We start from the raw sequence: 21240 nt of genomic DNA on the forward strand, positions 1-21240 counted from the left end.
GGGCTTGTGAGCCAGGGAGGGTGGTGGTGTTGTCTACAATGATGGAGAAGATGAGGCTTGTCGGAGATGAGAAGTTCCGTTTCGGACATTAAGCTTGAGGTGTCGGAGGGACAACCAAGTAGAGAGCGTGGCTCGGCGGAAAGAACCCGGGCTTGGGCGTCAGAGGTCATGGGTTCGAATCCCGGCTCTGCCCCTTGTCAGCTGTGTGACTGTGGCCAAATCACTTCACTTCTCTATGCCTCAGTTCCTTCATCTGTAAAATGGGGGTTAAGACTGTGAGCCTCACGTGGGACGACCCGATGACCCTGTATCTCCCCCAGCGCTTAGAACGGTGCTCTGCAAATAGTAAGCGTTTAACAAATACCAACATTATTATTATTATGTCCTGAAGGGAGCTGGAAATGAGACATTTCAGGGAGAGTGGGAGGTCAGAACTGGAGGGAACCTATCGATTACTCCTGTTGTATTGTACTCTTCTCCAAGGTCTCAGAACAGTACTCGGCCCACCGGAATCGCTCAATAAATCCCACCGCTTCATTGGAGAGGTGATTTGGGACTCATCGGCCTAGAGAAGGTAGTGGAAGCCGTGGGAGCAAGCGACTACTCTGAGGGACTGTGCGTCGGTGAGTAGAAGGGGACCGAGAACGGGGCCTCGTGGGATTCCCACAGTTAGAGGGTGGGAGGCAGAAGAGCAGCCGGCGAAAGAGGCTGAGGGGGATAGGTCGGAGAGATAGGAAGAGAGGACGGTGGCAGTGAAGCCAAGGTTGGATATTTTTTTCCAAGAGAAAGGGGGTGGTCCACGACAGCAAAGGCAGCTGAGGAGTCGGAGTCAGCGCTGTGCTCATTTGTATGTTTTTATTACCTTATTTATTTCGTTAATGAGGTGTCCATCCCCTCGATTCTATTTCTCGTGATGACGTTGTCTTGGTTTCGTCCATCTGTCTCCCCCGATTAGACCGTGAGCCCGTCATTGGGCAGGGAGTATCTCTATCTGTTGCCGAATTGTATATTCCAAGGGTTTAGTACAGTGCTCTGCACACAGTAAGCCTGTCAGAGGGCAGGGACTGTCTCTGTAACCGATTTGTACATTCCAAGCGCTTAGTACAGTGCTCTACACATAGTAAGCGCTCAATAAATACTATTGAATGAATTGTAAGCGCTCAATAAATACTACTGAATGAATGAGTCGAGGATTAGGGTGGAATAGAGGCCATTAGATTGGCAAGAAGGTCACTGGTGACCTCAGAGAAGTTACCCATCAATATGACCAATATTACTACTGACAGCTCCATCCTGACCAACTTTTTTTAACTAGACATTAGGCAACTCTAGAAGAGGCACGGTTTGTGTGGCCTTGGGCAACTCACTTCACTTCTCTGGGCCTCAGTTACCTCATCTGTAAAGCGGGGATTAAGAGTGTGAGCCCTCTGTGGGGCAGGGACTGTGCCCAACCTAACTTGTGTCTACTCCAGGGTTTAGAAGCGTGCTTGGCACGTAGTGAGAGCTTAACAAGTACCATCATTATTATTATTACTATTACGGTTTCCCACCCAGGGACTTCTGGTTCCCAGCAGGAAGGAGGAGTAAAAAGTCCCGTGCCTTTTGCACAGGCAGATTAGTTACCTGTCTGGGGAGATGACGGGAGGGACAGATTAAAGAGGCGTTTGGGACATTCCATAAACATTTAAGCCGCAGTGATGAGGGCCAAGGCACCGTAGCCCAGCGGTCAGAGGACCGACAAGGCGACTCAGCCCCCTTCGGGAGTTAAATTCCCACCTCAGGTGATCGTCCCACCCTCACACCACCCATCAGTGGTCAATCAGTCAATCAACCGTATTTACTGAACGCTTACTGTGTCCAGAGCACCGTACCAGGCACTTGGGAGAGTACGACACAGTATAACAGACACGTTGCCGGCCCCCAACGAGCTAACGGTCTTCGATCTGGTGGCGTGGCCGACTGGTAGGTGGGGCGGGCCGTGGTCATCTTAGAATTTCCCCCTATTCCTAGCCCGGGTTTACCCTGAAGTTCGAAACCGCTGGCCTTAGAATCATTTCAGAAGAGAGTTGGCAGGAGTAATGAGATTAAGTTCAAAGCACCTCACAGAACCCTGCAAATTAGATTTGGATTCTCTCTTCCTCACCAGCGAGAGGCCGCCAGGCCCAGTTTCTCTCGGGTTTCACCCAAATTTGGTAGTTAAAGCTACCTGGGGCCCGCAAAAGGCCCTCTCTCAGATGGATGGAAGCCCCGGATGGAAGCCCGGCTCCACGCGTCCATCTGGCCTCCACACCTGACTGCGGAGGAGTCACACGGTATTGCACACAGCAAGCGCTCAATAAATACGACTGAATGAAAGGTAAGGCCTCATTACGGCTGACTGCCATCGGGTAAGGTGGGCGGCTGTAACTCTTATTAGAACGGTGCTTGTTCCCATTAGAACAGGGCTTGGCACATAGTAAGCGCTTAACAAATACCTTCATTATTATTCCCTCCGGTCTCAACCCCCGCTTCCCCGGACGCCCCCATTTCAAATGCCACATACGAGGAACGTCTCTAGGACTGGCTGATGGCCCGCTGACGAGTCAGTCAGTTAAGTGTATTTTTTGAGCACTGATTGTGTGCACAGCACTGTACTAAGCGCTTGGGAGAGTATAATGTAAACAACAGACACATTCTCTGACGAGTGTCTAGGTTGCCCGTTCTCCCGGCACGCTCTGCTCCCCACCGCCTGCCTCGGAACATCCTCGGGTCCCCTAGGACCTTTTTGCCCCTAGATGTAAGCTCGTTATAGGCAGGGAATGTGTCTAATTCGGTTGTATTGTACTCTCCCAAGCCCCTTAGTACAGTGCTCTGCACAGAGTAAGCGCTCAATAAATACCACTGCTTGAGCGGAGCCGGCATTAACCCTCACTGCCCAACGAGGAGCTGGGATTTGGCCTGGTGAAAAGACCCCAGGCCTGAGTCACTAGAACCACCCCCCACCCCTTCCACTTGCCTCCTGGGTGACCTTGGGTGAGTCACTTAACCGCTCCGTGCCTCAGTTTCCACATCCGCTAAATGGGGATGCTCCCTGCTTCTCCCCGCCTCTCAGCGATGCCGTACAGATAAAATGAGCTAAACGACGGGAAAGCGACTTTGGATATTAAAGGTGCGGGAAAAAAAAAAAAAACCCAACCAAAAAAAAAGAAAAACCAGACAATACTATCATTATCATCTGTGTTGCTGAGGGGGAAAAGAATGAAGTTTGCCCTGCGAGCGAGGACCCAGGTGGTGGGAAGGGAAGGAGAAGAACCTAAACTGAAACGGCATAAAACCCAACGCAGAATCTTCTAATGAAACAGGGGGAAATGCAGCACCTGGCTAAGTATAAAACATTGAGTCGACTCTAACGGGAACAGGCCTTTGGCTGGGTCTTCCGGTGATACTTGAGGGCGGGGGGTCACGGTGAACCGCCCCCGGCCCCCCACCGAAGTCTGAAGTTCCTGCCGGCCGCCCGAGTGGGAAGACCGGGGTGATCACACCCCCTGGTTGGCACGGCTGTCGGATTCCCCGTCAGGGGCCGGGCTTCAGGAGTCGCCCAGCGGCTCTCCGGGGCTCCAGGAGGGACAGGTGGGAGGCCGGGCCCTCGGTCCCCTCCCAAATCAGTCCTCTGAGGAGTCACCGTCGTCTTCGTCTCTCGCCTCTCGGTAACCGAGCGAGGCCTCGGGCCCGGGACGGTAGCTCTCCAGCATCCTAAAGTTCAGCCTTTCGGCGAGTTTCTGTGCTGCCAGTTTGGCTTGTAGATCCTTTAATGAGAGACAGATGGAGAGAGTGAGACAAGGGAGAGGGAGATTTAAACACGCCTGCTTCCCCTTTTTGGTGTCCTTTTAACGGTATTTGTTAAGCCCTTCTTACGTGCGGGCACCGTAGTCGTTTACGCGTTCGATCATATTTACTGAGCGCTCACTGTGTGCAGAGCACTGGACTAAGCGCTTGGGAGATGCCAATGCAACACTAAGACACACTCCCTGCCCACGACGAGCTTACCATCTGGAGGGGGCGTACACAGACATTAATACAAATAAATAAATTGCAGATACGGACAACTGCTGTAGGGGAGGAGGTCAGAGGGAGCAAGTCGGGGTGATGCGGAAGGGAGTGGGAGAAGAGAAAAGGGGGGGCTTAGTCTGGGAAGGCCTCTTGGAGGAGAGAAGTGTCAGAAGTGGGATACTGTACTGAACACCACGGTAAACACAAGCCAATCAGGTTGGACAAAGCCTCCATCCCACATAGGGCTCACAGTCTTAAACCCCACTTTCCGCAAGAAGCAGCGTGGCTCGGTGGAAAGAGCCCGGGCTTGGGGGTCAGAGGTCATGGGTTCGAATCCCCACTCTGCCCCTTGTCAGCTGTGTGACCGTGGGCAAGTCACTTCACTTCTCTGTGCCTCAGTTCCCTCATCTGTAAAATGGGGGTGAAGACTGTGAGCCTCGCGTGGGGCAACCTCATTCCCCTCTATCTACCCCAGCGCTCAGAACAGTGCCCTCTGTACACGCAGTAAGCGCTTAACAAATACCAACATTATTATGAGGCAACTGAAGCACGGAGAAGTGAAGTGACTTGTCCAAGGTCACAGAGCAGGCTAGTGGCGGAGCGAGGGTTAGAACCCAGGTCCTCTGACTCCCGGACCCGGGCTCTTTCCACTCGGCGACGCTGCTTCTCGGTCTTCGATGCCTTAGAAGACGGTCGACCTTCCCGGGGATGGGGAAGGAGGCAGGAAGCACGGCGGTGTCCCGCCTTGACCGACGCCACGTGGGCGGGCACGACCGCTTCCTCCTGGGCCAACCGGGGGCTCACCCCGCCCCCCCGGCGAGGACGGGTCCCTTCCCTGGCGTCCTAACCGAGTCGCGTTCACGAAAACTCCTGCTCCGGCGGAACCCGCGACTGGTTCCGTGAGTAACTGACCTCGCTGAGAAAGGACCCCCTCTGAATCCAGAGCCGGGGACTGGATTGTTGGCCACGGCGGTAATAGAGATAGATGCGGGTAATGTGCATCGCTCAGCAGTTTGGTTTATGAAATAATATCCTTCTAAGTGCTGGATCGATTCTCTCGCTGATGGAGCCTCCCGCCCGCCCTCCCGCCCCCGCGGCTGTCCAAGAGCAAAATTGTAACCCGGCCAAGGTGAGCCCATCTGACGGCCGGCCTGGTGTGCGGAGTGGTCAGCCTGGGGGAGACAGGAGGGAGGGTGACCCAGTCTGTGAAAGGGCCACCGTTCGGCTGCGTGGCCCCACGGGGAGACCTCGGGACCGAACGACAGTCAGAGGACCTGGGTTCCCATCCCGACTCTGTCTGTAGCCTGCTGGGTGACCTCGGGTACGTCGCTCAACTTCTCTGGGTCTCCCCTCGCGCGGCGGTCCTCTCTGAAGGAAGGCCGGGAAGGCCGCGGTGGTTTGTAAATCAACGGCCCAGATCCGGGGTGGGCGGCGCGGAGGGGGAAGGGGAAGAGTAAGGCCTTCTCCATCCAGGAACTGGGCATCTGTTTTGTTTCACAGTCCTATCCCGGGCTGGGGACTTTTACAGCTCTTATTATTCTCTAACTGTTCGTCCCCATTTGGACGGTGAACAAATCCGTTTATCTTTCAATTTCCCCAGTGCCAAATCAAGACTCGGGAGGAGAGAGAGAGGAGAGGAGAGAGACGCACACCCAGGACCTCCCCAGGGGGGAAGGTTCAGGGCACTCGTGCTTCTCAGGGTACCGAGAGGTTCTCCCGGGAGACTCGGTTCCGATCTAGCGATCTCCTAGCCACCGCAGGTCTTAGCACAGGGTTTGCCACAGAGTGAGCACTCAATTAAAAGGATTCATCATGTGGGGGGGGGGGGGGAGGGGAGAAAGGAGACCGCGCCGTTATTTGGGATGTTGTTGGGGCCGTACCTCGTATCTCCGCTGCTGCCGCTGCTGGATGGCGAACGACTCCTCCAGAGACAGTAACTGGGCGGGCTGGTGGTGCAGCGGGGGCAGCCGGGCCGCGGTGATGTCATCCAGGTGCTTCCTCTCCCTGAGCCGCCTCTCCTCCGCCCCTGGACGTGGGGGACGCGGCCCGGCGGGGGGCTCTCCGGCCGGGGCCGGCAGCCTACGGCCAGAGAGCCGGGGCCGGGGGAGGTCAGGCGGGCCGCGGGGTCCTTCCCCCGAGCCCCCGGCGCTCCCGCCCCGCCTGCCCCGAGGAAGGCCCCGGCCACCCCCCGGCCCCCTCCCCGGAGCCCGCGGGACACTCACACGTTGGTTTTAAACCCGGGCCTGGGGGGCCCGGGGTTGTGAGCGTGGGCCTCCAGGACCTCCAGGAAGTGCGGCTTTATCTGAGGCCGGCGGCCGGTACTCCCGGACGGGACGCCGGCGGCTCCCGACGGGGCCCGCCCCACGCCCTCCGCCAGAGTGACCCTCTGGAGGCCGGCGATCAGCGCCTCTTCGGAGCTCTGCCGGACGTCCCCGGGGCCGCTTCCCCCAGGGGGGCCGGCGGCCGGACCCCGGCCCGAGGTCCCGCTGCCCCCGGAGTCGCGGCGGGCGGGAACGGGGGCCACGGGGCCGCGCGGCCCCCGACGTGTTTCCGCGTGCCCCGACGTGTCCCGAGAGCGGGTGCCCCGCGGTTCCCGGCGGGTCTCTGTGTGTCCCGACGTGTCCTCGCGGAGGTCGGACACGGGCGCCCCGGTGCCACGCCGCTCCCGGAACGTTTCCGGGCGCCCCGTGTCCTCCCGGCGGCCACGAACGGGCACCGAGATGCCGTGCGGCCCCTGATGCGTCCGCGGTTGCCTCGGCGGGTCCTCGCCCCGGCCCGGCCCGGGGGCCACGGTGCCGCCGGGATCCCGGCACATTTGCGCGTGAGGGTCCTGGGGTACCCGGGCTTGTCCCGACGTGTCCTCAGAGCGCCCGGGTGGGTCCCGGCTCGTCTGCGTCCGTCCCGGCAGCCGTCCGAGAGCCGCTCCCCCGTCCGGGCTCCGGGACCCGCGCGCCTGCGGAGCCGCGGCCGGACCTTCGGGGGAAGCCCCCTCCTCCCGCCGCTCCGCCAGGGCGGCCTTCAGCCGCGCCACCGAGCCGACGATCCGCTTCCCTTGGTCCGGCAGCTTGCTGACAAACTTCCTGGAACGGGAAGAGACGGGGGCGACGTCACCGAACATCTCACGACTCCCCGCCCTCCGCCCGGCCAGCGAAGGTATCGGTAACATTCTGGGAGGAATTCAGCACGCCTGAACCAAAGGGGGACCGGAGGGGAAATCTTCGCCAAACGCTCTGACCAGGCTGGGGCGGGGGGCGGCAAAGGGGAGGCGGGAGGCCGGGCGTTTCCTGACATGGTTCTCTTCAAATCCTTCGGATCGAAGAAGACGCTACTGATACCGAGACCTTACCCGCGAGCGTCTCCGAGAAGGATTATTTGGTCCGGCCGTGAAAATCCCTGAAAATACAGCCCGGCCCGTTCAGGTCGGCACAGCCAGGCGCCAGCGGGGAAGCGGGGAAAGATAAAAACAACGGGCAGCATTTTTTACATGGTACTTGTTAAGCACTTACCGTGTACCAGGCGCTGTGCTAAGCGCTGGGGTAGATACGAGCTACTCAAGGTTGGACACAGTCCCTGTCCCACTGAGGGCTCACGGTTCTTAATTACAGATGAGGTCACTGAGGCCCAGAGAAGTGAAGTGGTCCGTCTCCCCCGATTAGACCGTGAGCCCGTCAGTGGGCAGGGATCGTCTCTATCTGGTGGTGAACTGTCCATTCCAAGCGCTTAGTCCAGTGCTCTGCACATAGTAGGCGCTCAACAAATACTGCTGAATGAAGTGATTTGGCCCAAGCTCCCACAGCAGACAAGAAGCGGAGCTGGGATTAGAACCCAGGTCCCTCTGACTTCCAGGCCTGGATTATATCCCCTAGGCCACGCTGCTTCTCGTTCATTCGTTCAATAGTATTTATTGAGCGCTTACTATGTGCAGAGCACTGTACTGAGCGCTTGGAATGGACCATTTTGCTTCTTGAATTGTTTCTGCAGTAGTGAGGGCCTGCCCTGAGCCATCCACACTCTCACCCGGTTCCCCCAAACACGTACTGCGAGAGAGAGAAAATAATGACGATAATAATAATAATAATAATAATAGTGGTATTTGTTAAACCCTTACTATGTGCCAAGCGCTATTCTAAAGACTGGGGTAGATACAAGGTAATCAGGTTGGACGTAGTCCGAGACCCACACGGGGCTCAGTCTTAACCCCCAATTTAAAGATGAGGTTATTGAGGCACAGGGAAGTGAAGTGACTTGCCCAAGGTCACACAGCAGGCAAGTGGCAGAGCCAGGATTAGAACCCAGGACCTTCTGACTCACAGGCCCGGGCTCGATCCATTGCAACACGCTGCTTCTCACGTCATGCTGCTTCTTAAGACAGTGAGCCTGTTGTTTCTTCAGTAGTATTTACTGAGCGCTTACTATGTGCAGAGCACTGTACTAAACGCTTGGAATGTCCAATTCGGCAACGGAGAGAGACAATTCAAGGGCAAGGACAAAACAGCAGGGAGTCGGGGAAGACGGCAGGGATCGCCTCTACCTGTTGCCGGAATTGTACATTCCCAGCGCTTAGTACAGTGCTCTGCACACAGTAAGCGCTCAATAAATGCAATTGAATGAATGAGTGGAACTGGGACTGTGTCCAACCTGATCACCTTGCATCGTCCCCAAGGCTTCGTGCAGTGCTTAACACACTTTCCGCACTTCACAGCAGCATAGCATAATGGATATAATAATAATAATAATAATAATGTTGGTATTTCTTAAGCGCTTACTGCGTGCAGAGCACTGTTCTAAGCGCTGGGGGAGATACAGGGGAATCAGGTTGCCCCACGTGAGGCTCGCAGTCTTCATCCCCATTTTACAGATGAGGGAACTGAGGCACAGAGAAGTCAAGTGACTTGCCCACAGTCACACAGCTGAAAGGAGCAGAGTCGGGATTTAGCAGAGGCCTGGGAGTCAGGAGGTCACGGGTTCTAAACCCGGCTCCACCACTTGCCTGCTATGTGACTTTGGGCAAGTCACTTCACTTCCCTGGCAGTTTATTGTCCTTGTATCTACCCAGCGCTTAGAACAGCGCCTGGCGCATAGTAAGCGCTTAACAAATACCACCATTATTCTGATTATTGCATTGTACTTTCCTCCCGGGTCCACCGCTTGCCCGCTGTGTGACCTTAGGCGAGTCACTTCATACAGACGAACGAAATACAGTTGAATGAACTTCTCCGGGCCTCAGTGTCCTCATCTGTGAAATGGGGGTGAAGACTGGGAGCCCCACGGGGGACAACCTGACGACCCTGTATCTCCCCCAGTGCTGAGAACGGTGCTTGGCACCTAGTAAGCGCTTAACAAATGCCATCATGACCATTAACAAGGATTGTGTCCAACCCGATGACCTCGCGTCTCCCCCAGCGCTGAGAGCAGCGCTTGGCACCTAGTAAGCGCTTAGAGAAGCAACGTGGCTCAGTGGAAAGAGCCCGGGCTTGGGAGTCAGAGGTCGTGGGTTCGAATCCCGGATCCGCCGCCTGTCAGCTGTGTGACTTTGGGCAAGTCATTTCACTTCTCGGTGCTTCAGTTACCTCATCTGTAAAAAGGGGCTCGAGACTGTGAGCCCCACGTGGGACAAGCTATCGCCTTGTATCCCCCCGCATTTAGAACAGTACTTTGCACATAGTAAGCGCCTACCAAATGTCATCCTTATTATTATTATTACCCGGCGCTTAGAACAGTGCTCGGCACATAGTAAGCGCTTCACAAATACCAACATTATTATTATTATTCTTAAGAAATGCCACCATCATCACAGGTCATCAGGTTGCCCCACGCGGGGCTCGAACTCCAGCTTGACAAACACCATCATCATCATTATCATCATTAGTTGCCATTATCATCATTTAGTCGCCATTGTTTTTACGAGACGTTCTTCCCCTCGACTCTATTTATCGCCATCGTTCTCGTCTGTCCGTCTCCCCCGACGAGACCGTGAGCCCGTCAAACGGCAGGGACTGTATCTGTTGCCGACCTGTTCATTCCAAGCGCTTAGTCCAGTGCTCTGCACATAGGAAGCGCTCAATAAATACTACTGAATGAATCATTACCCCAGTGCTTAGGACAGTGCTCGGCACATAGCAAGCGCTTCACAAACACCAACGTTATTATTGTTAATAATAATGATAATAATAAATGGCATTGTCATCACAAGGTCATCAGGTTGCTCTGTGTGGGGCTCAAACAGCAGCTTGACAAACATCATCATCATTATTATTACCCCAGCGCTTAGAACAGTGCTTGGCATATAATAAGCACTTCTCTAATACATTATTATTATTATTATTATATTATAATATATAATAATTATATAATGTAATAATATAATGATAATAATAATAACAAATACCATCATCATCACAAGGTCACCTGCCCCATGTGGGGCTCAAACTGCAGCTTGACAAACACCATTATCATCATCATCATCATCATCCCAGCGCTTAGAACTGTGCTCGGCTCATAATAAGCGCTTCTCAAATACAACTTTATTATTATCATTATATATATAATATAATGATAATAATAAATACCATCACCACCACCACAAGGTCATCTGCCCCACGTGGGTCTTAAACTGCAGCCTGACAAACACCATCATCATCCTCATCATTGTCATTACCGCAGCTCTTAGAACAGTGCTCGGCACATAATAAGCGCTCCTCAAATACCTTATCATTATTATTAATAATAACAATAGCAAATATTATTATATGTAATGTATAATAATATAATGATAATAATAATGACAAGTACCATCATCATCACCACAAGGTCACCTGCCCCACGTGGGGCTCAAACTGCAGCTTGACAGACACCATCATCATCAGTATTATTATTATCATCCCAGCGCTTAGAACAGTGCTCGACACATAATAAGCGCTTCTCAAATACATTATAATATAATACATAATGATGTAATGATAATAATAATAACAAATACCATCATCATCACCACAAGGTCACCCGCCCCACATGGGGCTCAAACTGCAGCTTGACAAACACCATCATCATCATCATCATTATTATTATTATTATTATCCCAGCGCTTAGAACAGTGCTCGGCACATAATAAGCGCTTCTCAAATACATTATTATTATAATATAATACATAATGATGTAATAATAATAATAATAATAATAATAATGACAAATACCATCATCATCACCACAAAGTCACCTGCCCCACCTGGGCTCAAACTGCAGCTTGACAAACACCATCATCATCATCATTATTATTATTATTATTATTATTATTATCCCAGTGCTTAGAACAGTGCTCGGCACATAATAAGCGCTTCTCAAATACATTATTATAATTATAATGCATAATGATGTAATGATAATAATAATGACAAATACCATCATCATCACCACAAAGTCACCTGCCCCACCTGGGCTCAAACTGCAGCTTGACAAACACCCATCATCATCATCATCATCATCATCATTATTATTATCCCAGTGCTTAGAACAGTGCTCGGCACATAATAAGCGCTTCTCAAATACATTATTATTATAATTATAATACATAATGATGTAATAATAATGATAATGACAAATACCATCATCATCACCACCAAGTCACCTGCCCCACGTGGGGCTCAAACCGCAGCTTGACAAACACCATCATCATCATCATTATTATCATTATTATTATTATCCCAGCGCTTAGAACAGTGCTCGGCACATAATAAGCGCTTCTCAAATACAACATTCTTATTATATAATATACAATAATATAATAATTATATTATAATTATACTATATTATACTGTGTTATTATATAGTATGTTTTTGTACTATATAATACTGTATATTATATATAATAATGACAAACATCATCATCATCATCATCACCACAAGGCCACCCGCCCCACGTGGGGCTCAAACTGCAGTTTGACAAACACCCCCCTCATTAGTATCATTATTAGAGTCTGCGCCTAACAGATGAGATGATTGTTACTGTGATGATGATGATGATTTATTATGATGATTATGATGATTATCTGATCATTGCTGATGATGCCGATGATGTGGTGAAAGCGTCTCCAGGCGAAGGCCCCATTCTGCCCTCCTTACTGGTTGCGGAGCAGTTTCTCCTGTCGCCGCAGGCTGTCCCTCAGCTCCTGGCGGCTCGTTTGCCCCAGGCCCCCGGTGCCCCCGATGTCCCCGGTGCCCCCGTTGCCCGCCGCCATGCCGCCTCCGGGGCGGCCTGAGGGGACCGGCCCGGCCCTCAGGGCGCCGCCATCTTACCGGAAGTGAAGGGGAGGGGGAAGAAGCCCTTCAAACCCCGAAAGCTTTATTGAGGCTCCGGCGCGGACACGGACAGTCCCGCCGAGCGGAGCAGCGCCCCCTCGTGGCCAGAGCCCGGGCTTGGCGGGGGCGGGACCTGGGTTCTAATAATCACAATAATAATAACGTTGGTATTTGTGAAGCGCTTACTAATGTTGGTATCCGTTAAGCGCTTACTAAGTGCCGAGCACTGTTCTAAGCGCTGGGGGAGATACAGGGTCATCAGGTTGTCCCACGTGAGGCTCACCGTGAATCCCCATTTTCCAGATGAGGGAACTGAGGCCCAGAGAAGTGAAGTGACTCGCCCACAGGCACACAGCTGACAAGTGGCAGAGCCGGGATTCCAACTCATGACCTGTGACTCCCAAGCCCGTGCTCTTTCCACTGAGCCACACTGCTTCTAAGTGTGCACACTGCTGTGCAGAGCACTGTTCTAAGCGCCGGGGGAGATACGGGGTCATCAGGTGGTCCCGCGTGAGGCTCCCGGTTAATCCCCATTTTACAGATGAGGGAGCTGAGGCACAGAGAAGTGAAGGGACTTGCCCACAGTCACCCAGCTGACAAGGGGCAGAGCCGGGATTCGAACCCATGATCATGATGTTGGTATTTGTTAAGCGCTTACTATGTGCAGAGCTCTGTTCTAAGCGCTGGGGGAGATCAAGGTCATCGGGTGGCCCCACGTGGGGCTCACAGTCTTCATCCCCATTTTCCAGATGAGGTCACTGAGGCACCGAGAAGTGAAGCGCTTAGTACAGTGCTTTGCACATAGTAAGCGCTCAATAAAGACTACTGAATGAATAAATGAAGGAATGAAGGAATGAATGAAGTAAGCCCATCACTGAGCAGGGATTGTCTCCATCTGTTGCCGAATTGTCCATTCCAAGCGCTTAGTACAGTGCTCTGCGCATAGTAAGCGCTCAATAAATACTGTTGAATGAATGAAGCAACTGGCCCAAAGTCACACAGCTGACAGGTGGTGGAGCCGGGATTAGAACCCAGGTCCTTCTGACTCCTAAACCCGAGCTCTCCTAATCCCACCACCGCCCCTCGTCTGCTCTGTTCCTTGGGCAAATCACTTCTCTGGGCCTCAGTGACGTCATCTGGAAAATGGGGATAATAATAATAATAATGATGGTGTTTGTTAAGCGCTTACTATGTGCCCAGCACTGTTCTAAGCGCTGGGGGAGATACAAGGTAAGCAGGTTGTCCCACATGAGGCTTCCAGTCTTCATTCCCCGTTTTACAGATGAGGGAACTGAGGCCCAGAGAAGTGAAGTGACTTGCCCAAAGATGAAGACTGGGAGCCCCACGGGGGACAATCTGATGACCTTGTGTCCCTCCCCGGGGCTTAGAACACTGCTTGGCACATAGTAAGCGCTTAACAAATGCCATCATTATAGAAGAAGCAGTGTGGCTCAGTGGAAAGAGCTCGGATTTAGGAGTCAGGGGTCATGGGTTCTAATCCCGGCTCTGCCACTCGTCAGCTGTGTGACCGTGGGCGAGTCACTTCACTTCTCTGGGCCTCAGTTCCCTCATCTGGAGAATGGGGATTAACCGTGAGCCCCACGTGGGACAACCTGATTCCCGTGTGTCTCCCCCAGCGCTTAGAACAGTGCTCGGCACATAGTAAGCGCTTAACAAATACCAACATTATTATTATTATTATTATTATTAATCCCCATTTTACAGATGAGGTCACTGAGGCTTCTCCAACCTCGGCACCTTGACTGGAGACCTGGCTACGCTGCTCTTCGAACCCATCTCCAGCCCCGTCCACCCCCCGGCCCCCTTTCGGTCTTCACCTTCACCTCGGTCCCTCCTCCTCGGCGGAGCGAATCTGTACGAAACTGTGATTTATTTGCATCGGTGTCTGTCTCCCCCGCTTCTAGATCGAAAGCCCGGTGAATGTGACTGTTTATTGTTGTAATGTTCTCACCCAAGCGCTTAGTAATAATGATCATCATCTTGGTATCTGTTAAGCGCTTACTCTGTGCCGAGCACCGTTCTAAGCGCCGGGGGAGATACAGGCTCATCGGGTCGTCCCACGTGAGGCTCGCAGTTGATCCCCATTTTCCAGATGAGGGAACTGAGGCCCAGAGAAGCGACTTGCCCACGGTCACACAGCTGACGACCCGTGACCTCTGACTCCAAAGCCCAGGCTCTTTCCACTGGGCCACGCCGCTTCCCCAGTGCTCCGCACATAGTAAGCACTCGCCGAAGGAACGAATGAATAGCAGCCGACGGAGCCTGGCACTTTGGATAGGCTGCAGTCACCTTCTAACTCCGGGATCCAGAACAGGTCAAGGTCAAGCGAAACCCCCTCTCTCCCTGCCTCCTTTCCCTCCCGCCCTGACAGAAGAGGGCAAATGGCCGAGGCGGGGATCCGGGTAGATCTGAGAAACCGCGCGGGGCCCCGGAGCGGCGGAAACCGCGTTTGCCGGGGAAGAGGAGGAGAAGGCCGAACTGGGGGGGGGAAATGCAAGAGATCGAGTGGGAACGGAGTCGGTCACCGGGCTTACCCGCTCCCAGCTGGGCCGCGCAGATGTTCGAGGCTTTCCGGCGAGCGGGAACTGCAGGCGGGCCCCTGACCTCCCTCCACCCCCGCCAGCCCTCAGACCCCGAGTCCCTCAGCCGGACGGCCGGGGGGGGCCGCACGTTTGGGGGGTCCGGGCGGGCCGCCCCCCCCCGACCTCGCCGGCACGGGCGATCCGGAGTGAGGGGATCGCTTGGCTCCCACCCTGGCCCGAGGTTGGATCTCTCCCAGGCGAGGAGAGGCCTCGGGAAGCGGCGAGGCCTAGGGGCTGGACCTGGGAGTCAGAGGACCTGGGTTCTAATTCCGGCTTCCCCCGTTTGTCTAAGTTGGCCTCGGGCAAATCGCTTCACTCTTCTCATTTACAGTTGCCTCATCGGTAAAATGGGGATCACGAGCCCCGGGCGGGACATGGACCCGGTCCAACCGGATTAGAGAAGCAGCGTGGCTCAGCGGAAAGAGCCCGGGCTTGGGAGTCAGCGGTCGTGGGTTCGAATTCCGGCTCGGCCACTTGGCAGCTGTGTGACTGTGGGCGAGTCACTTCACTTCTCTGGGCCTCAGTGACCTCATCTGCGAAACGGGGATTAACTGTGAGCCTCACGTGGGACGACCTGATGACCCTGTATCCACCCCAGCGCTTAGAACGGTGCTCGGCACATAGTAAGCGCTTAACAGATACCAACGTTATTATTATTAGCTTGTGTCTACCCCAGTCCCTGGCACATAGAAAGCCCTTAAGAAATGCCATTAAAAGAGAGCCTCTAAGGGCCTTCCTGCTGTCCTCCTGGATTAAAAACCAACGGAGTGAAGTTTAGGGGCTCAAACTCTGGAGGATTGGGGGCCCGTGGTACCGGGATGGGCGCTGGGGGATGGAAGTCCAGGAAGTCACCCCCCCCCCCGGCTTTGTGGACGGGACTGGGAGATGGAGTCGGTTGCCCCCGCCCCTGTATTGAAAGGGAACAGACGTGGGGCTAATGATGTTGGTTCCTCTTTTCATTCATTCATTCATTCGATTCAATAGTATTTATTGAGCGCTTACTGTGCGCAGAGCACTGAACTAAGCGCTTGGAACGGACAAATCGGTAACAGAGACAGTCCCTGCCCTTTGACAGGCTTACGGTCTAATCGGGGGAGACGGACAAAAACGATAGCAATAAATAGAATCAAGAATCGGGGGGCCTGGGGACTTGCCCAGGGCTCTGGGGACAAGTCGGGGGCTCCCCTCTGACCCCACCGGGCCTGGACAAGGCTTGGGGGGGGGCGTTCTGTACCCCACCTCCAGGCTGGGGGCTTTCCGGGCTGCCTCTTGGAGTGGGCAGGGAGAGGGACCCAGGAGAGCGGGCTTCTCTTCTTTTTTTCTTTTAATGGCATTTGTTAAGCGCTTACTTTGTGCCAGGCGCTGTTCTAAGGGCCGGGGTAGCTCAGTGGAAAGAGCACAGGCTTTGGAGTCAGAGGTCATGGGTTCGTATCCCGGCTCGGCCACTCGTCAGCTGGGTGACTGTGGGCAAGTCACTTCACTTCTCTGGGCCTCAGTGACCTCATCTGTAAAATGGGGATTAAGACTGTGAGCCCCACGTGGGACAACCCGATTCCCCTGTGTCTACCCCAGCGCTTAGAACAGTGCTCTGCACATAGTAAGCGCTTAACAGATACCAACATTATTATTATTATTATTGCAAAACTGGTCACAGTCCCTGTCCCACATGGGGCTCACAGTCTTAATCCCCATTTTACAGATGAGGTAACTGAGGCCCAGAGAAGTGAAGTGACTCGTCCAAGGTCATACAGCAGACAAGTGGCGGAGCTGGGACTAGAAAGCTCCATCTCCGAGTCTTGCCCTCAAACCCCTTTCTCCCAGGGCGCGAATTCCTCCACGGCCATGCCCTATCCTCCCTCCCGCTCCTGGGTTGAGGCGGGCGTGGGCACTGAGGGAGATGTTTTAAGTGGCCGCGTGGAGAAGCGGCGTGGCTCCCGGCCTGGGGAGTCAGAGGTCAAGGGTTCGAATCCCGGCTCTGCCACTTGTCAGCTGGGTGACTGTGGGCGAGTCGCTTCACTGGGCCTCAGTGACCTCATCTGTTGAATGGAGGCGAAGACTGGGAGCCTCACGGGGGACAGCCTGATGACCCTGGGTCTACCCCAGCGCTTAGAACAGTGCTCTGCACGTAGTGAGCGCTATCCCAGCTCCGCCACTTGTCAACCGTGTGACTGTGGGCAAGTAGAGAAGCAGCGTGGCTCAGTGGAAAGAGCACGGGCTTTGGAGTCAGAGAGCGTGGGTTCGAATCCCGGCTCTGCCGCTTGTCAGCTGTGTGACTGTGGGCAAGTCGCTTAACTTCTCTGTGCCTGTTACCTCCTCTGTAAAATGGGGACGAAGACTGTGAGCCCCACGTGGGACAACCTGATTCCCTTGCGTCTACCCCAGCGCTTAGAACAGTGCTCTGCACATAGGAAGCGCTTAACAAATACCAACATTATTATTATTAAGTCACTTCACTTCTCTGGGGACCTCATCTGTAAAATGGGGATTAACTGTGAGCCTCACGTGGGACAACCTGATGACCCTGTATCTCCCCCAGCGCTTAACAAATACCAACATTATTATTATTATTATTATTCTCTGCGCCTCAGTTACCTCATCTGCAAAATGGGGATTAAACCCACGAGCCCCACGTGGGACCACCCGATCACCCTGTATCTCCCCCAGCGCTGAGAACGGTGCTCGGCACATAGTAAGCGCTTCCCAAATACCAACATTATTATGTTTCAAAGTAAAAGTGAGATCATCTCCTCGCCCAACTCAACCGGGCCTCGCCTCCCCTCCCTCCCCCGGCGAGTCGGCCATTTGACTGAAATGTTCTCACCCGGGTCCATGCAAGGTTTTCCTCTCTCCTCCCACGGGCAACAGCCCCCTTGATTAATCCCATTTCCCTGGGCCAGTGCTTTCCCCACCCCCGGCCAGCTGAGCAAACAGAGAGGAGGGTGGCCATTTTGCCAGACTTCCTCCCCTCGGCCCCAGGGCCCGGCCCCGTTTGCGCCGTTGGCTCAGCACCCGGCCAGGAGGCTCTCACCTGCTTCTCCTCTCCGCGGCTCGGCGGAGAGTCACCCCGGACAGACGGCCGGCCGGCCGACCCCGGCGTCCGCCGGCCGGAAGCAGCACGGCCTGGGAGTCCCAAAGACCCGGCTTCTACTCCGGCCTCCTACGCTCGTCTGCTCGGTCACCTTGGGCAAATCACTTGATTCGATCGTCTCTGTTGAGCGCTTACGGTGCGCGGAGCACTTCACGCTGTACTAAGTGCTTCACTTAATTTCACTTCCCTTCTCTGTGCCTCCGGTGACCTCATCTGTAAAACGGGGATCGAGACTGTGGGACGGGGACTCCATCCAACCGATCTGCTTGTATCCATCCCGGCGCTGAGTACGGCGCCTGGGCACAGAGGGAGCGCTTAACAAATACCACAGTTATTAGTATTAATAGTGTCACATCAGGGGCCTCGGTGGACGGTCGGCCCAGACGGACGGACAGTTGTCCACCCGGGGGGCCACCGCTCTGGGCAAAGCTCAGTTCACAAACAGGGCCCCCTTAAAACAGCCCCACTTTTCCTCAGTTCCCCTCCCTTCCACGTCAACATGACTCTCTCGCTCCCTTTGCTCTTCCCCCCGTCCCTGCCCCATAGCACTTATGTAATAACAATAATAATAATAATAATAACGATGGCATTTAAGCGCTCACTCTGTGCCAAGCACTGTTCTAAGCACCGGTTGGGGGAAACAAGGTAATCAGATTGTCCCACGTGGGGCTCACGTTTTAATCCCTATTTTACAGATGAGGCAACTGAGGCCCAGAGAAGTGAAGTGACTTGCCCAATATGTATTTATTTATATATCCACCATTCTATCGATTTATATCGATGCCTGTTTACTTGTATTGATGTCTGTCTCCCCCCCCCCCCCCAGACTGTGAGCCCGGCGTGGGCAGGGATTGTCTCTCTCTGTTATTGAATTGTATTTTCCAAGTGCTTAGCACAGTGCTCTGCACCCAGTAAGTGCTCAATAAATATGAATGAATGAACCCATCAAGGTAATAATAATGTTGGTATTTGGTAAGCGCTTACTATGCGCAGAGCACCGTTCTAAGCGCTGGGGGAGATCCAGGGTCATCAGGTCGTCCCACGTGAGGCTCACGGTTAATCCCCATTTTACAGATGAGGTAACTGAGGCCCAGTGAAGTGACTTGCCCGGTCACCCAGCTGACAAGTGGCAGAGCCGGGAGTCGAACCCATGACCCCTGACTCCGAAGCCCAGGCTCTTTTCACTCAGCCACGCTGCTCTACTGAGTGCCTTCTGAAGGCGCGGCACTACGTATTAAACGTTCGGGGGAGCATCCCAGAAGGAAGGGATTGGTCAAGCCTTCCATCCTTGGGAGCACCGAATGCCCAGTGAAGGCGCGGCACCGTGTATTAAGCGCTTGGGCGGGCACACCAGAAGGCAGACACCAGTCCCCCGCTCTCCAGGAGCTTACACTGTAAGGAAAGCCCAGGCCTGTGAGTCAGAGGACCTGGGTTCTAATCTCAACTCTGCCAATCGCTTGCTGGGTGACCTTGGGCAAGCCACTCCGCTTCTCTGTACCTCAGTTCCCTCATCGGCCAAATGGGGAATTCAATCCCCGTTCTCCCTCTAACTTGGACTGTGAGCTCAATGCGGGACCTATCTTAATTAATTAATTGATTAATAATGGTATTGGTTAAGCGCTTACTATGTGCCAGGCACTGTTCTAAGCGCTGGGGTAGATATAAGGTAACTGTGAGCTCAATGAGGGACCTATCTTAATTAATTAATTGATTAATAATGGTATTGGTTAAGCGCTTACTATGTGCCAGGCGCTGTTCTAAGCGCTGGGGTAGATATAAGGTAACTGTGAGCTCAATGTGGGACCTATCTTAATTAATTAATTGATTAATAATGGTATTGGTTAAGCGCTTACTATGTGCCAGGCACTGTTCTAAGCGCAGGGGTAGATATAAGGTAACTGTGAGCTCAATGTGGGACCTGTCAATTAATTAATTAATAATGGTATTTAAGCGCTTACTATGTGCCAGGCACTGTTCTAAGCGCTGGGGTAGATATAAGGTAATCAGGTTGTCCCACGTGGGGCTCACAGACTTCATCCCCATTTTACCGATGAGGTAACTGAGGCCCCGAGAAGTCAAGTGACTTGCCCAAAGTCACACGGCTGATAAGCGGCAGAGAGGGGATGAGAACCCATGACCTAGATAGTCTTGTATCTACACTCGCGCTTAGTACAGTGCTCGGCTCTTAGGAAGCGCTTACCAAGTACCACAGGAATGAGAAAGGCCGGAGGAAAATCCTCAGGGTCGCTGGTCATTCCCGGGGCCCGGGGGGGGGGGGGGGGGGGACGGACTGCGATGTGGAGAGCGGTGGGGAAGCCACGGGTGGGGACGGTGAGGGGGGCGACCCGCTCCGCCTCCAGAAAAATAAAACCAGGCTCTTTCTCCCGCCGTCAGGCTCGTCCGTTCTCTGGGCTCCGGTTCCAAGGGGTCTTAAACCTGGAACAAGGGAGCGACTTCCTGTTCCCAAGGCTGAGCCTGCCAAAGAAAACATTCCCAAGGAAGACGCCCCAACCCCTCTCCCCTCTTCCCGCCCCCCAGGCCCTGCAGACGCAACGTTCCTAACCCCTAACCCCTAACGTTCCTAACCGTGCTAAAGAGCACGGGCTTTGGAGTCAGGGCTCATGAGTTCGAATCCCAGCTCTGCCACTTGTCAGCTGTGTGACTGTGGGCAAGTCACTTCACTTCTCTGTGCCTCAGTTCCCTCATCTGTAAAATGGGGCTTAAGACTGTGAGCCCCACGTGGGACAACCTGATTCCCCTGTGTTTACCCCAGCGCTTAGAACAGTGCTCTGCACATAGTAAGCGCTTAACAAATACCAACATTATTATTATTATTATTATTATTATTACCCCAAGGGGAGAGGCGTCGAAAGCCCCACTCGGGAGAGGGCAGAGCCGGGATTAGAACCCAGGCCCCTCGAGTCCCAGGCCCATGCTCTCCCCATAGGCCACACCGCTCCTCCAGGAGCTCCCGCGACAGCATTCTCGGTCAGACGGGAGCAGGGGGGCCGGCCGATATCCGAGGGATTCAAGTCAAACAACCGAACCCCTTAAAATACCTCGCCCCCGTCACGGGCCCAGGAGAGGCCGAACCGAAAATTCGTCTCCCCTGAGTTTGGACCCCCGCTCGGAGGGGATTCTCAACACTGGAATTCCACGGACAGCGTCACCGGGGGGGTTAGAGAAGCAGCGCGGCTCAGCGGAAAGAGCCCGGGCCTGGGAGTC

The 21240-nt window shown here is 53.9% G+C and overlaps 1 protein-coding gene across 1 annotated transcript in view; it reads right to left on the bottom strand.

The window, feature by feature from the left end:
• Positions 1-3199: 3199 nt before the first annotated feature.
• The window catches only part of LOC100089313 (myocardial zonula adherens protein), a 63708-nt gene continuing 45667 nt past the window's right edge, over positions 3200-21240 (bottom strand). The window contains exons 13-15 of the mRNA XM_029070600.1: positions 6252-7109; positions 5910-6108; positions 3200-3785 (exon numbers count right to left, since the gene is read on the bottom strand). Of these exons, the coding sequence (XP_028926433.1) occupies positions 3642-3785; positions 5910-6108; positions 6252-7109 (1201 nt within the window). The 3' untranslated portion in view covers positions 3200-3641. The remainder of the gene's footprint in view (positions 3786-5909; positions 6109-6251; positions 7110-21240) is intronic.

This window comes from Ornithorhynchus anatinus, chromosome 8, assembly GCF_004115215.2.
Source record: "Ornithorhynchus anatinus isolate Pmale09 chromosome 8, mOrnAna1.pri.v4, whole genome shotgun sequence".
NCBI classification, from domain to species: domain Eukaryota; kingdom Metazoa; phylum Chordata; class Mammalia; order Monotremata; family Ornithorhynchidae; genus Ornithorhynchus; species Ornithorhynchus anatinus.